This window comes from Sciurus vulgaris (assembly GCF_902686455.1).
Source record: "Sciurus vulgaris genome assembly, chromosome: X".
Classification (NCBI taxonomy): domain Eukaryota; kingdom Metazoa; phylum Chordata; class Mammalia; order Rodentia; family Sciuridae; genus Sciurus; species Sciurus vulgaris.
Window position 1 is genome coordinate 76445145 of NC_136471.1, and position 17745 is coordinate 76462889.

The window sequence follows — 17745 nt, forward strand, 5'->3', positions numbered from 1 at the left end:
TCCATACAGGTTAAGACAAATGCAGTAATTTGCAAATAAGACTTTTTTATGCTCTTTCCAGAACCAGGGACCAGGGTCCCACACTGGCAACATGGGCTTCTGTTTTTAAGATAATAAGTGGACTAGGTAGAGGATAGGGGATGAGCAAGTAAAATTGCCATGAAGCTTTCCTATTGTTTTAAAGTTGCGTTTTTCTTGATTGTGTGTGTATATGTACACATCTGACTGTTTTCCAAAGTTCTGGCCAAATTGGCTCTGACAGTTTTAAATTGTTTTCCTTTCATGTTTCTGTGAAGGGATGGGTCTTTGAAGCTGCCTACACTGCTATTTTTGCTGACGTTACCCCAAGAGTGATTTTTTTTCCTTTGTGGTGCTGGGGATTGAACCCAGGGCCTTGTGCATGTGAGGCAAGCACTCTACCAACTGAGCTATATCCCTAGCCTGAGTGATTCTTTTTGATTAAATGCTTTATGGAAAAGAACAGAAGGTGGTGGCTGATATAGGCTTGGTTTGGAGAGTCTTCACTAAGGGCTCAGCATGCATTTTCTGTGGCTGCCATAACAAATTGCCATCAATTGGTGGCTTAAAACAACAGAAATTTATATTCTCATAGTACTGGAATCCAGAAATACAAAATCAAGGTATCAATCAGGCCACACCTTCCAGCTGCTCTAGGAAAAAATCTGTTCTTTGTTTCTTCTAGCTTCTGGTGGCTGTAGACTTTACTTGGTTTTTGTCTACACCATTCCATTGCCACCAAGGTTACATTGCCTCCTCTTTTGTTTCAAATATCCTTCTGCCTAAATTTTATAAGGATACATGTGATTATATTTAGGGTCTACCCAAATAATCAAAAATAAGATCTTCCTTTCAAGTCCCTTAACCTAATCATACCTTTTTTCACATAAGAAATTTACTCTTTTTTTCCACAAAACATATTTTCATTTTGAAGCAATCTTAAATGTACAGAAAAGTTGCAACAAACCTTTTTTTCCCCTAGATGTTGGAGAGTCAGTTATCTACAGTGATGCTCTGTCATAGATACTAGTCCTCACTAGTACAAATAACGATGTGCATGTCCCACAAAAAGGATATTCTCCTACATTGGTGAAATACAAGTGTTACAATCAGAAAATTAAAACTGATGTTCTGCTGATGTCCAGTCCCCAGAGACCCCATTCAAATTTCCCCAGTAGTCCTGATAATGTCCTTTATTACAAAAAGATCCAGTCCAAAACCATATGTTCCATTTAATTGTCACTTCTCTTTTTCATAACATTTTGAGATAATTTACATACCACACAGTTCACCCACTTAAGTATACAGTTCAGTGGTTTTTAGAATGTGCACAAGTGTGTACAAATGTCACCATATCAGTTTTAGAACATTTTCATTACCTCAGAAAGAAACCCATACCCTCTATCACCTACCTATTCTCTTCTACCTCCTGCTCCATCACTCCTAAGCAACTACTAATTTTCCTTTCTGTCTAGAGTTACCTATTCTAGACATTTCATATATACAAAATCATATTGTATATGGTCTTTTGTAGTTAGTAGCTAGCATCTTTCATTTAGCATGATGTTTTCAAGATTCATACATGTTTTAGTACATATCAATATTTTATTCCTATTTCTATTTAATGGAAAATGTGTATTTTATCCTGTAAACATATTAGTGGATAATACATTTTCATAATTTTTATTATTTATTGAAAAATATAGTTGCACACACATATATATATGTATTGTGTTGTGATTTCTGAATACAGTGTGAAATGATTATATCCAACCAATTAACTCATCCATCCCCTCAAATATTTGATGTTTTTTGTGATAACATTTGCGATCTACTCTCAGTGATATTAAAATATGCAGTACTCAATTATTTGCTACATTCATCATGCTGTGATTAGATTTATTTTTTAAACACCATAAATCAAACTTATTCCTCTTATAAAACTGAGACTTTGTACCCTTTGGTTATCCTCACCCCATTCCTGCCAACCTCCAGCTTCAGGTAGCCACTATTCTACTCTCTGTTTCTAGGAGTTCAATTGTTCTGGATTCTACATATACATGAAAACCATGCAATTCTTGTGTTTCTGTTTGGCTTATTTCACTTAGCACATGTCCTCTGATTCCATCCTTGTTGTCCCTTGTGAATAGTATTCCATTGTGTATACAAAACACATTTTCTTTTGCCACTCATTCATTGATGGACACTTAGGTTGATTCTATAACCTATTATTGTGGATAGTGCTACAATGAACATGGACAATTCCAGAAGTGGAATTACTCAATCAAATGGTAGTTCTATTTTTTTTTATTTTATTAAAAATTTTTTTCATACATGTATATAGGATAATAATGTCTGTCTCAATCTACCATCCTTCCCATCCCCACCTGCCCCACTCCTCCCCTCACTCCCCTCTGTACAATTCAAATTTCCTTCATTCTTCCCTACCCACCCCCCACTATGGAGATATTTACTCATTTAACATATATTTTGGAGATTAAGGTCTTTTGGGGGGCCACCATTGAGTCCATTACAGTCTCCATTTTATACACTATTTTTTTCCCATTAGGTTAGCAGAGCGTCTGGAGAAGCTATGCTGGAGAAAGAGAGAGGAGAATTTTTCCCTGGAAGAGATTTGACTTGCTGCTTCCCTCATCTATAAGGAAGAATTAGAAATATGTACACAAGCATAACTGAAGGTAAACTTCCAAAGTTGAAGTAATTTGAGATTTTCGTTTTGTAGTATTCTTTTGTCTCAGGGGATCCTTTGTGTTTTCAAGGGCACTTCCTTGTGATCCATTTAGAGCAGGTCTTTTTAAGACTTTTCTGGTTGGAAGGGGTTAGAGAAATGACTGATAACTTAAGTGTTTTCCTTGTCCAGTGACGTTTGCATTTTAATTAGAGATGGAGAGACTAGAACTTCAGTGATTGGTGAGATTAAGCTCAAGATACACATTTTATAGATGTAGGCATGGGGATTCTGAAATGGTAAGTAACCCATGGTAAACTCAAGAAGACAGAAAAAAACCTTTGAGACCAAAGAACTGAATATCCCAACAGTGATATTTTAAGCCCTGAGAAACCAAGAGGAGGTGTGTGTGTGTGTGTGTGTGTGTGTGTGTGTTATTTTGTGTGAGTGATGGAGAGAGGGAAGAGAATATGGGTGTCTTCCTAAGATGTCATATAGAAATCAGAGCTGTAATAAATCCTTAAGGTCGAGTCAAATTCCCAGATTTAACTAGTTAAATAAGAGACCCTTATTGGTTAATTGGCTTAACCAACAATTACACGGGTATTTAGTTGAGAAATTGAGTAAAACTAGAACTTCAGGTTTTATTTTCCAAGTTAGTATTGTTATACCATAACATTAAATATCATTAAATATCTACTTTTACTACCAATTCACAATATTGTCTCTGAAGGCACATAATAGGGGGCTTATTTGCTTTGCATTGGCACTTTGAAAACTCAGTGCTCACATATTCAGGCTTATATATTCATGAATATATAAGCAAATGATCCCTATAGGGGAGATTAATGGGCTGAATGTGAATTAGGTAAAGTGATCATCCCTTTAGATCAAATTCTATGATGATGATTCCCTCCTTTCTTCTTCTTCTTCTTTTTTTTTTGGTGCTGGGGATTGAGCCCAGGGCCTTGTGCATGTCAAGCAAGCACTCTACCAACTGAGCTATATCCCCAGCCCTCTTCCTTTCTTTTTTAATATCAGGGTTTCAACCACTCTGTTATTTTTGCCACTTTCTTAAGGCATAATCTATGTACAAGGAACTGTACTTATTATAAAAGTTAATGAGTTTTGACATATGTATTCATGCATGAAAGTATCACCAAAATTAAAATTAAGATAATAAGCATAACCATCACCCCCTAAAGGTTCTTTTTTTTGGTTTTCGTGGTGCTGGGGATTGAAACCAGGGCCTTGTGCTTGACAGGCAAGCATTCTACCAACTGAGCTATATCCCCAGCCCCACTAAACCATATTTATGCCCTTTTATAATATATTCTTCCCTTCTACCACCCTCCCACCTTGCTGTTTCCACCTTCCCTTCTTGACTTGGATTGGTAGTGTTAAAATGTTCCAGTGATTCTCTGAATCTGAGCCAAGAATGAAAAGCTTTCCATAGGCCTTGTTTTCTTCCTCCTATGAAAAGAAGCCAGATCCTTCTTAGACCTTTCTTTGCAGCCACATATGAACTCCCAGATAAGATCAAGGACCTTATGAAAGAAAGGTACTGGTTGATCAGAATGCTTGAATGCATTTCAAGGAGGTTTCTAAAGTTTAGCAAATTACTTGAGGGTAAAGACATATGAGGTAAAAGCTTGTTTCTTAAGGAAACACTTATTTCCTACTACAAAACTGCACAAATTTGGAAGGTAATGAAAAGGAAAAAGTCCCTCATAATTCCACTATTCTAAATGAGCACTCTCACCCATTTGGTATATTTTCATTCTTGTCTCTTCGCCCACAAGAAATATTCTTTATTGAAACCTACTTCAAGTGCAGCTTTTGAGATTTGATGTTAGCTTTATTTCTACAATATACCTTCAATGTATACCACCGTAAAATCATGGGCATATATATTTTTCTTAGGACTCAGAAAGAGAACTGACATGTTTTCTTAGAGGAAATGGCTGTAGTCTGCTATTAAGAACAAAAGCTCCAGTTTTTGGTTTTGTTTGCAGAGAATCTGTAAAAATAGGAAAAATGTCTCTTCTCTATGAAAGAAAAGTTTTAAATAAAAATAAAAGTTTTAAATAAAAGCAGGGAAGAATAACTCCTGGGTCAATCCAACTACTATAACCAAAGGTGTACCTTTTGTGGGGTAGGTAATAGGGATGAGAAAATTAATTGAGTTTATAGACAAGTAACACTCACCCTCTCTCCACTGGATTGAAAAGACCCATTTCAATGCTGATTTTCTACGTGTAGCACTTCAGATGGCCTGCTAGCCAATGAGCATGCTATGCAGTTTACTTTGAATTTATTTGAGGCAGTGATGTAGAGCAGAACATGTGTTGTCCTGGGAGTCAAGAAACCCTAGCACAGTACCTGGCACAAAGTAGGCACTCAATAAATATTCATTTAATTAGTGGATCTGGGCTGGGGTTGTGGCTCAGTGATAGAGTGCTTGCCTAGCATGTGTGAGGCACTGGGTTTGATTCTCAGCACCACATATACATAAGTAAATAAAATAAAGGTCCATCAACAACTAATAAAAATATTTTTTAAAAAATTAGTGGATCTGAGGTCTAGTCCTAGATTGTTTAACTTACTGGAAAGCTAGTACTCTTTTTTTTTTTTTTTTTTAAGAGGAAAGGGAGTTAAATTGATCTATCCTTATCATCATTCACCAATATCTAAACCTGGGCTAAAAGAAGTGAGTTCATTTATCAGATAGTTCTTTTAGTCTCTAGTTTCTTTTCTTTCTTTCTTTCTTTCTTTCTTTTTTTTTGTGGTGTGGGGGATTGAACCCGGGCCTATGTCTAGTTTCTTAAACTACAAAATGGGAATAGCAATTCTTCTGTATCTCATGAGGGTATTGGGCCAAATAATATAAAAAGTGTGAAAGTGCCTGGAAAATATGACATTACATATATGTAAGGCATTATATGAGTCTTAAATGCTCTGACTGGGAGGGTAAGAAAATTAGAAACAAAGGCTGCTTTCTTGGGATCTAATTACCCACTGATTGGTGTTTGAGGAGCTGTGTGCAACTTCAATGGTATCATCAGATGCCAAATGAATTGAGAGGGGTGCTTTGAATTTGGACCTATCACTGAGACGAGAAAGATCATCCTATGTAACTAGGGGTTCTTATCAGCATCCACAATTGTTTTGCAGTGTGTCTTTGGGAATATGACCTGACTGGTCACATCTCAGTTTCCTTATCAGTAAAATAGGACAATTGATACCTTTCTCATAAATGTGTTGTAAAGAATATAATTCTAAGAGGTCAGTTCAAAGATGAAATAGTCTTCTCTTAAAAATTTTCAGGACTAAATGATATACCCTCAGGAACAGCCATGGAAAGTGAACCCTGTTTTTGAGATTTTTCACAAGGAGAGGGAAGATAAATTTCTTACTTTCAAACCAAGATTGGTAGTTGTCCTCAAAAATTCTAATTCTCTTAAGAACTGTGAAGATACTTCTTGAAAAGGGCAGGAAAGTTGTGATGTAATCACTTCTTTTACTTTAATCAATCTTTCCTTTGAACCATCTTAATTTAAAATGACTCAAAGCCTACTCTTTGACCACTGTGATATGCAATCATTATATTGGACCCATACTAAAAACTTCAGGCAACCCTGCCCACTGAAGCTCCATTTCTTATTTTAATGGTATGTTTGTAACCCGTAAACTGAGCTCCATGAATTACACTGCATAGACATGACATGATGTGGGTAAATTTGAACAGATTGAAAGATGATGGCAGGGAGGGACTGCAGAGCAGTTCACTTTCCTGTGCTTATGGAAATCTGGCACTGCACTATAACAGTAATGGGAGTGAAAAGATAGGAGGGCACAAGGGTTTATTCTGTGTGTTGGAGATCTGCCTTGCTAATGACTCAACCAAGCTGGCCTATATTGTTATAGTCTGATTTCATTGTTTAATGAGATTTGAAATTGACATTGCAATTTGGAAGTTCTGAGATAAGGTAATTGATGCCAGCTAAGTATGATTGTGGGACTAAATGGTCTTTGTTATTTGCTCTTTTTATTAGCCAGTGACAATGGGTTCAGGATCACCTTCTGACAATTTTTGAAAAAGTTATCTTGTTATGGTAATGACAACTCTGTTAGCTTCTGAATTATACACTTGAAAAGGTATCTAGAGAGAGGTAAATTTCTGCTTACAGTCTTCCCACCCTCTAAAAATTGCATAAAAGAACACACTCAGCATGAAATAACATACACAAGTACACATCCAATAATGTGCCTCCTGGCAGAACTGTATTTTATATTCTGTTCATAAGCAAGTTTCTGAAATTGTGAACAGAGTTGCAAGGGCTTCTGATTCTAACTTTTGATTATATAGCTTACCACTAAGCTTCCTGAGTAACTTGACAAATAGCACAACACATAAGAGGAGTTTTCTGGGGAAGGTTTCTAAAAGTCCTCTGAATTATCTCTAACCCATTACATGTCCACTTGTTCAGAATACTGCCTTATAAGGGATTATACCCCATCCCAACTACCCTGCTGACATCGTATAGACAAAACAGATAGTGATAAAGAAAGGGCACTTTCCATTTCTCTTTGCCTTTCTTTCATTCAGAAACTATGACCTGCTGTATCTCAATAGGCTGAAATCCACGGACTGCAGATGGGGTAGTGAAAAAAGTGTTGGGCAATTCCCCAGGGCTGATGGAGCCAGAGTCACTTTGCACTGAGCCTCCACTGTTCTCAAACTGGGAGATTTTCTTTTTGATCATCTTTCTCTCCTTGGCTCTGCGATTCTGAAACCAGATTTTCACCTGAAACAAAAGATGATTTGTATTTAACTTTGCAGCATACTCTATGTAATTAATATAGTGATTGCTGATACTTTACATGGTCTTTAGCATTTATAAAGCCCTCTCATGCACATCACTTCATTTGTGCCTCACAATGACTTGTGAAGTATGCCCATTTAACAACATTTTTTAAAAAGCTGAGGATGAGAGAGGGCAAGTGCCTTTCATGAAATGATATTGAGATCAATTATAGGGCTACTGATTGAATGCAGTACTCTTTATATCCTACCTCATCTACCTCCTCTGCTGTACTGGTAGAAATAAATAATAGAGTGACAGATACTGAGGACTGCCAATAAGAGGGAGGGATTAAAATAGCAAAAGTGATTATAGTGAATTGCTAAATTTCCTAATAGTAAAAAGTCAATGAAACAGAACCATGTAAACAAGGATCATGAACTAGCACATATTTTTTGTTGGAGATAAAGACCAGAATGATGTTAATGTTCTTATATACAGTTGAAATGCAGGCTGCAGGTGATAAGGCAGTATGTTAATGGAATTGACAATTCTAGAATTTTGTGACTTCAGGATTACTCCTAGACTTAAGTGAAAAATTGTCAGGTAGTTTTGTATTTCATAGTCTGAACAAATGAAAACTGTTGATTCTTGTCATAAGTTAATCTTCATGTAGTAGACATAGGAAGCTAAATTTGAGGCAAGCTTCATAGGATTATGTAGACCATAGAAGATTAAATTTCCTACCCTGAATAACAGAAAAAGTTGGTACAGGTAGCAGCATTGGCATTTGGTTATCCTTGCAGTTTGACTGATAGGAACCATATAACTGCCACTGTTCCCAAATCTCCACTTTACACATTGGTTGCGACCATGTGAGGAGCCAGATCAAGGTTTTGACTTGATTGATGAATTCTATTGGAGTTGTAATCCTTCTCTACCTCCTATGACCCCATCCCTTATTTCCATGCCCACATGGTGTCCATCACACTCAATAGTTAGTGAACACACTGCCCAATGAGACTAAAAGAGGAGGTCCAGTAGGATGGATATGGCCTTTAGAAGAGCTTAGAGAATGTCTTGGTCCTCTGTTTTGCTTCCACCCCAGCTTGTAGAATTCCCCCAAACCTCAGACTATTGAAATGACTATATGGGACATGTTGGATGTCCTTTTGGATACCTGTCTCTCAGAAAGGCCCAGGTTAACTGCCAGCTCTGACTTTCTCCGAATGGTGATGTATCTGTTGCAGTGGAATTCCTTTTCCAACTCCAGCCTTTGGTGATCTGTATAAACTACACGATACTTTTCTTTTGTCCTGGTTTTCCCTGTTGGTGGAGAAAGCATTTCATTTAATCTTTTTTATTAGATCATTATAGTTTTACATAGCAATTGGGTTCTTTTTGACAAAATCATGCATGGAATTTGATTTATTACATTTCAGTTTCCATATTCCCCTTTCCCTCCACTCTCTTACCCTATTCTCCTTCATCTACTCTATTGATTATCCTTTCACTCATCTATTTATTTATTTATTTTTGCCAACCATTGATATGACATTATTTATTTTTTTGTCAACAAATATACACATTTTTACTATCGAATCCAAGAAGCACAACAGATCACTTTAGCCACCTTACCACAGTCTACATTGGGGTACTTTTAACATAGTATTGAAAAAAGTTTTTAAGCATGGTGATTTGCCATTGTTTTTAAATTTATTTTTATTTATTTATTTTTACAGACTGCATTTTAATTCTCTATACACAAATGGGGTACAACTTTTCGTTTCTATGGTTGTACAAGATGTAGATCCACACCATTCATGTAATCAAACATTTATACAGGGTAATGATGTCTGTCTCATCCCGTTGTGCTTTCTACATTTACATAAAGGTGAAATTCCCTGTAGCATATTTATATATGCACATAATGTGATTTTGTTAAAGTCATTCCACATTTCTTCCCCTTTCCCATCCCTCCTTTTTTAAATCTCAATCTCCTTCTTCTATTCCACTGATCTTCCCTAGATTTTAATATCATTCTGCTTCTGTGGAGATTATTTTGGTTGAAGGAATCATAGCTACTCTTTGCACCCTTATCTATTACTTTAAGATATAAAACAAGTATATTTTTGAATCAATAAGTCTTAAGTCCATTTCTCCATTAAGTACATTCTCATCTGTGGCTATGATATCAGTATCTATATGCCCATATCTATATGTATCTGTCTAGATGTAGATATAGACATCTCTTTCCATGTGTGTGTCTATATATCTATCTATCTACATCTATCTATCTATGCACACATATTCAACATCTCCTAATGTTTCTCCTAAAATGAGCAGTTAAATCACAATCATTCTACCATTGACCTACTGTTACAGCAAAACTTTTAAAGATGCACTTAACCCATGATTTGCACTTAATCCATGACTTTCATTCCCTTTCCACTCACGTATGGGAATAGTATTGGCAAAAACAGCAACACCCATTATTCATTACACTGTATGCAGTCCTTTCATACTGTTTCCTATTAAGCCTCTTACCTACCCTCTTGAATTATGTAGACTGTCTTATTCCTATTGTTCAGATAAGGAACCTGAGGCTCAATATAGGTAAGTAAGTGAATATGTGCTAGTGAGCTAAGGAGTAGGGACCTAAACACATATATTTGACTCCCAGTTCATTGTGATAAATGTTATTCCCAGTTTAAACATGCTGGGAAGTATAAAAATGACCCAAGTATGGCAAACTGTTCTGAGATTCTGACATTATAGTTACATATACTACCTAGACAGAATTTGATTTGGATAGTAATTTTAGAGGAATGTTTATTTTCACTCAGTAAATTCAGTTTCCAAACAACTTCTATTGCCTATTAGAAAAAAAATAGTCTCCTCTCCAAGTGAGTCTTAAGCTAATTTTTATTCCCAAGTGGATAGTCAATGGAGGAAGCAGGAGGTATTGACTTAAGCAGAATAAAGTGAGTATACCATGTCCTTTTAAAGGATATCCAAACATTTGCTTTGTGTCACAACATTTAACTAATTTCTCATGCCCTCTTTCAAATAGAGCTTTATTCCTCCTTTCAAATTTTCCAAAGGTGATTAGGAAGTTTCCCTTTCTTTTCAGTTTCCCTAACCTCCTCCAGTATCTTCCTCTTTTTCTCTGTGGCTTTTAGAAACTTCTTCTGATCTTCCCTGGTTGTTTTTGATGTGAGGTTTTGGGGGGGCGATCTGTAGGACAAAGACTTCTTTAAAGTGGTTCCCTAAACTCTATTGAGGTGTTAAGATGAAGCACAAGCTTAACAAAGGAGCTACATAGCATCAGATCCCATCCCTAACCCTCTTTACATTCAGGAACACCAACCAATTGGTTTGGAATTTACAAGCCCTAAACAAATGTCAGACACCCTTTCATCTCCAGCAAAGAAAAAAAAAACATGAATGTAGAAACATTCTAGTCTAGAAATCTATGTTTAGGATTAAACTAAGTGACTGAATAACTCATGGACTAAAGAACTGAACAAAATTCTCCCCCTTGAACATGGAAAATGATGCGTACTAGTTGGTTAACCTCTCAAAGGCCCAATTTTGAGCTGTTTTTCTGAATCCAAACAGAAACTTAGGAAACCAGGGTTTTGGCTTTTGATGTTGCAGAGACAAAGGTATATTTAGGACACAAAATGAGAACCTGGGGTTTAATTTATTTTCAGAACCTCAAACCTTGGAATCAAAATATATCTTTGAGGAGATATTTCCTAAAATCTTTCATAATTCCAAAGTGGCTGTTTAAATTCTAACTTGAGGCAGAGAGGTTAAAATTCAACTTGTATGTGTCTGTTTTCTGCTCTTTGATAATCAGTAAATATAACCAGACTTCAAGAACTCTGGAAAGATTGCTGTCCTTCCCCTCCCCCATTGGTCATAAATTCCCCTCTTGCAACTTCTTCTGAGGACAATAAAGTCAAGACCAGGCCTCTTTATTTGCCATGAAAATCCTCACCCTTTCCGGCAATATAACCCCTGAAGAAAGAAGGGATGAGGAAGAGCCTGGATGCATATCAAAGCTAAACAAAGTGTTAAAAAGGGTCTGTAGTCCCAATCTGACAGATAAGACCTAAACCCCCACAATGACATAGCTGAGGGGAATATACTAACTGCACAGTTTACAAAGAGATATAAATTCAAATATCCTGGTGCTCTTCTTGTGTCTCTCCAAACCACCTCTTTCCCTTAAATGATTGAAGGAGATTTGGACACTTTCTGGTAGAGCATAATGTCTATAGTCCCATACCCAACACCAGCAAAGCACTAAGAGTACTTGCTCAAGCTATTCTCTTCTTCCAGAGACAATGGCATTTCTGAGGGTGTGGGATTCCCTTCTCAGCTGCTATTGTGAATTAATTCAGCAAAGGAATACAAGTTTAAGATGTATTAAAGGGCTATTTCCAGCCTTCTGTGTTGAGGATTTCATTACTTCTTCCCCAAAGACTCTGACAAACCTCGATAGTTCAAGATGGATGGAGTCCTTCCCATCACCCAAGGGACATTATCCTCACAGAATTTGCAAGCAAATGTCATCGTATATGATGACTCATTATTGCTCTAAACGAAGTTAAAATGGTGCTCATTTGAGAGATTAGCTATGAAAGTGCTGCTAGGCATAAAAGCACTCTCCAAACCTAGGGGTGATGATGATGATGGCAATGGGGATAAAGATGATGAAAAGCAATTTTCTTCTGCAGGGAGTTCTTTGTAATTTACCCCACCATGATGACTTTTCAGCTAATGGCAATTCTTCACTGCCTTTAGCTAAAATTGCATCCGAATTCATTTTTTAAAGTTGTCCAATGAAATCAGCAAAATCAGCAAAGACAACAATAAGCCTCAAGAATTACAAAGCAATTTAGTTTATGAAGTGTCCTAACTGAATTAAGTCTTTTAAGCATAACTTTCTCAGTGTTTGTTGAGTGGCTTAATTAGAATCAGTCAAAATTACTTCTTCCTTTCTCTTTCCCATCCCTACCAAGAAAGCTTCTCTTTAGCCCCAGTTAGGTTATCACCTTGCCAATCAGGACCACAACTCTGTATAAAAGAGAAGAATGAAAAAAATAATTCCTTGCTCTAATGCACTGACAGTGTTTAAAATATGGAAATGCATGAAAATCCTTAACTTCCTATAGCAACTTTTCTGTCAAATTCCTTTTCATAAATTCTTCAAACTGAGATGTATATTGAAATAGACTACTTAAAGAACTACGTAGACATAAAAATATCTTACTTTTAAATCACATCACCTAGGGGACAATAATTTACTCTGTCAATCCCTTTGCTCTCATTAGAAAATCAAATGCTATAACGATTCTAATATGTATATTTTTCTTTCATTAATGTAATTCTATTTAAAACATTCTTCAGTCATGAAAAGAACTTTGATTTGATTACATTCAAGGAGAGGTTACATCCATTTTGTTGTTCATCTATTTTTCTCTCAGCCACAAACCATATGTTATCCCACAATCCCATAGAATGAATTGGAAAATTTAGGAGGATCTGACTCATTCATTCATTTAACAAATGTTATTCTAACACCCACTATGTGCTAAGCATATAAATGGGTGCATTTTGGTCCAGAGTGGCCCAGAAAGGTGACTGGCTTAATTTTTTGGTGGAAGTTATAACCTGATGTCCTGGGCAGGGGCTCAGTGGTCCCATGAATTTCCAGAAATCATGTGAAACATCTTGTGTGTGTGTGTGTGTGTGTGTGTGTGTGTACCACACACAAGCTTTTATGCATTTTCTGGGGACAAAGAGCCCATATTTTCATCATATTTTAAAATTGTTGCTGAATATGCACTGTAGGTTGCAAAACTCTAACAAGGGGGTAGTTTTCACTTACAAGACATTAAAATGAAACAAAGATGAATTTAACAGAGCTTTATCTATAGGATAGGTTGCCAAGAGTCATAGGGGTTCCAACGTCATTCAATTTTAAACCTCTCATAGAAATTGGAGAGAAAAGCTTGTGAGGGTGGATTTTAAAGTCAGGTTTGTGGGTTTATTGAATAATGAAAATGCCACAGACTAAGGAGGCCCCTTCTGGCATCAGAAATACCCAAGACAGAAGCTCCAGCTCATAAAAACAAATGCACTTGGAAAACTTTTAAGCAGAGAAACTTGTCATATTTCCCCTCATAAACAGAAAATTCATGGCTCAAGACAATTTTCTTATCTTGTCTTTTCCCCCCCATTGTTCTGTATTTCAAACAACATGCCAATGCTGCTCCTCCTCTAAAGCATTTCAAAACATATTCTGAACTTCACGCAGCTACTTTTCTGGCCTCACTTTTTTTTTTTTTTTTTTTTTGGTGTCTCTTGCTGATTGTTAGGTTTTAGTGAATGGATGTTAATTACAACCCTGAGATTAGATGTAATAACAGTTCTGGAAGTGCCACACCCTAACCTCATTTTCTATCCTACTTAGCCATCTGACCCACTTGTATTTTATTAAAAATTTGAAGATTTACCCCTCATAAATGCTCTAAACCAAGTATTTCACTCTACTTTTAATGTGTGATTGCCATCCTAATAATGTTGTGAACTGAAACTTCCTTCTCTTGGCTAAAAGTCCTTCTAATGTTGAAGTTGGTCCCTTCCGATCCTCCCACATTTGCTTTTTGGAGAGAGAAAATTCAGAACTTCGAAAAGAAGCATAATCTTTGTGGACAAATGTTATTGAAATGTCATTTCCTCCTCAGGGTGATGAAAGTAATAGAGTCAAATTTTACTAATTTTCTCTAATGACAGGGAGCAAGGGTTGGAATAATAAGGATGTGATAAAAGAACAACCACAGCTGAAAACAAACATCTCCCCCCTCTCACCATCTGAGATTAAAGCAGAACACTCACTTCCCCGCCCTCAGCTCCCAGGGATCGCCCACTGACTTGCTAGTCGTCGTTAGACTGGGATGTTGTGCCTTCCCACGCATTGTCACTGTCACAGGCTTGCATTCAGTCCTGGCGTTGCCTGGACGCCTGCCTGAATAGTGATGAGGACTTTAGCCACTTAATACTGTGGCTGGTAGTCGCACACACCTGGCAGTTGTGAGGGTTGTGTTGCGTTTTACATGCTAGCTCAGTGCTGTGGCCTTCTCATCTGCCTCAACGCTTCCAAAAGGGGAAAGGACGTTGGAAGAAGGCAATAGGTTTGAGAACAACTCGCTTCTGCCAATTTTGGGTAAGGAAGCTTCCTTGAGAGGTCTGGGTAATGAGGCTGTTTTTCCGTCTGAGCCTTCATAGCCAAACAGGAATGTTCATTGCCAGCCAAGCACCGTGAACCTAAGTTGAATATCATCAATATTTTGAGGGGATCCAGCCTGCTCGTATGGGAAAAGGTGTGGAAATGAAACCGGCAAGCCTCAGTGCCTGAACTTTCGGACACCACAACTGTCCTGTGACCTCGTTCACTCGTTGAGACTTTCCGTGCATCTGTTTTCCCATCTGGGCAACTACAGGGTTGGATCCTGATCCTCGTGGCTCAATATGCCCATTGTGCACGCGCTCACCCCCTTGAGTAATCAGGGTATGGCAAAAAACTTCCCTAGGGTAGGTTTAGTTCCACGCTCCACATCCAGCGAGATCTGAGCCCAAGAGTGCGCATTGAGAGGTACCTAACGGACAAGCCAGTCACGCAGGAGTCGCCTACCTAAACTCTCCCAGGAAAGGCCTGAAAAGTAGGAAGGCGGGCCGACCAAGAGAAGAGGCAAAGGAAGGAAAGTGTGCGTACGTCCGAATCGATTACTCACCGGTCGCCTGCACAGTTTTGCGCATCCATGCATAGGGGCTGTGGCGGCTCCTGCTGGAGGAACTGGCGTCGGCGGTGCCGGAGTCAATGGGGACCAGTGACTCGCGGGCCGGGGCTGGCAGGCCATCGCCGCTGCTTCCACCGCCGGTGGGGCCCAGGCTGCTGTAGTCGGGGGAGCCAAAAGCGGCAGGGCTTGAGGTCATGTCGTTCATGGGCACTGTGCCCATTGTACTGGACGGCCCCGGGTACGTGCTCCAGTCTTCCCGCGGGGGACTGTAGGGTGAGCTCCATGCCCCCAGTGATGGCCCATGAGGATCCATGCTGGTCATATGAGGATACCCCATGTAGTGCGGGTAAGCCGGAGCAGCAGCGAAGTTGGAGGCTGGCAGCGGACTCCCACCGCTCCCAGTGCTGCCCACCCCCGCAGTGCTGCCTCCTCCCGGGCTCCTGAGAGTGCCCGGGTACATGCCCGCTTCTTTCTCCAAAAGGCAGCTTCCATACATGGTGGCTTGGGTAGAAGGATGAAACTCCCTAAGCCATCCTGAGGTCCCTGTAAGGCCCCAGCCCGACTTTGAGAAGCAACAGAGAATTAGTAAGTAGCTGTGCCGAAAGCTCTTCTGCGCCCCTTAGACTACTCCATCCCACGATTCCTACCCTGAAGGTTTCCAGGTGACTGGTAGCCCGGTATGGTTGGGCCACCAATGGCTGGGCTGACGTCAAGGGGCTTCAGGCTTTTACATAGCATTTGCATTCAAATGAAGGGTCATTTCACTTTCACAGGAACTTGTTCACTCTAAAGCTCCCTCTCCCCAAGCTCCCAGGGCCTTTCTGTCTCATCTTTTTTGATTCTGTCCATCAGGTCCCCATAGCACCGGTTTTGTGCTTTTGGAGACAGGAGCTCCTCCAGCGGTTTCTGATCGGCTCCCTCCAAAGCGAGGCAGAGACGTGCAGAAGTGGGGCAAAGTTTTGCTCTCTGGCATTCAGCTCTCACACGGAGGCCTCCCTTCCCCGGATCTTCCCTGGCCCTGCCTGCATCCGCAGACTCCACCACTCTGCCCGCACTCCCTGGTAGGAATTTTCGACATGGTACTGGTCCAAGATGCCACTGAGAAGGACTTTTCCTTTTTCTCCCTACTTTTACTCCCATGACAAGAACTTTGTTTCAGAAGGCAGATATTTGTTTTACAAGCATATATTGAGCACCTACGGTGTGCTGGGAACTATTGTAGGCACTGGTGATACAGCAAAGAACAACATACAAAAATTCCTGCTCTACATTCATTCCTAAACTTGCATTCCAGAGGATAACAGGCTGAATTAATTGACTGTTTAACAAATATGCATAAATTAAGGCATGATGAAGACTGTAAAGGGGAAGGAGAGAGAGATAGAAGAACCATGTGAATAGGGGGCTGTTCTATTTTCACCCACTAGTCTCAGGTATTCCTTACTGCCAGATACAGCTCCTGTCTCAAAACTGATGCCCCAAGGGGTCAGAACTCTTGCAGTCTAAAATCCATCGCAGCTGCAGCAAACTTGAGATTTCCTTTGTAAATCTGCAATTGTTGAAAAAGATGTGGGCTTGCCAGAAGATGCCAATCAACTCAAGATCTTGTCTCAGGAAACCAGGTAACCGTCTGTGTTCCTCCTCTCCATCCTCCTGGGCAAGACCCATCACAGCCTTTAATCCAGGCTGCTCCCTAACAGAGAATATGCTCCCCCACAATGTTCAATTCAAGCCAGCACTCCCACTTAGCTAATCCCTTTCTGGGTTCTTGAAAGTTCAATGACCTCCCTGAGTTTCACTGACCCCCCATTTTAAAATAAAAATCCTAATAGTATCTATATTACAAAAAAGGATTTACTGAGATGATGCATATATTATTTAACTTAGTGCTTGGCTCACAGCATGGGACAACTACATTCATTAATTCACTCAACAAATATTGATTGAATACTAAGTACTGTTCTGTGTATGGAGACATCAGTAGTGAACAGGAAAAACTTCTGACCTTATTAAGCTTATATTCTAGTAGGGAGAGATATTTTTAAGTAATTAAACTTTATGTTAGAAAGTAATACATGTCAGAAAGTAATGAATGGTATAAAAAAAAGGAAAGAAAAGGAATACTGGAGAGTGTTACAATTTTAAATGTGGTGGTCTACAAGAACTTCCCTGAAAAATGATATTTAAGTAAACTATGAAATAGTGTGAGACATGAGGAGAGTCCAGACAGAGGGAACATGTAAAAGAGAATATTTGTCTTTGATTGGAGAAACAGCAAAGAAGAATGCAGCTAAAGAGTAGATGAGATGAATCAAACACCATTACCCTATGTAAATGTATGATTACACAAATGGTATGCCTCTACTTCATGTACAGAGAAACAAGTTGTACCCCATTTGTTTACAATAAAAAAATAAAT

The 17745-nt window shown here is 38.7% G+C and overlaps 1 protein-coding gene across 1 annotated transcript; it reads right to left on the reverse strand.

Moving 5' to 3' along the window:
* Window positions 1-7106: 7106 nt before the first annotated feature.
* On the reverse strand, window positions 7107-15822 carry CDX4 (caudal type homeobox 4; the record flags this gene model as incomplete). Its single annotated transcript, XM_079122742.1, has 3 exons — window positions 7107-7515; window positions 8693-8838; window positions 15321-15822. The coding sequence occupies 3 exons, from the start codon at window positions 15820-15822 to the stop codon at window positions 7309-7311; spliced, it is 855 nt and encodes a 284-aa protein (XP_078978868.1). The 3' UTR covers window positions 7107-7308.
* Between the last annotated feature and the right edge of the window lie 1923 nt (window positions 15823-17745).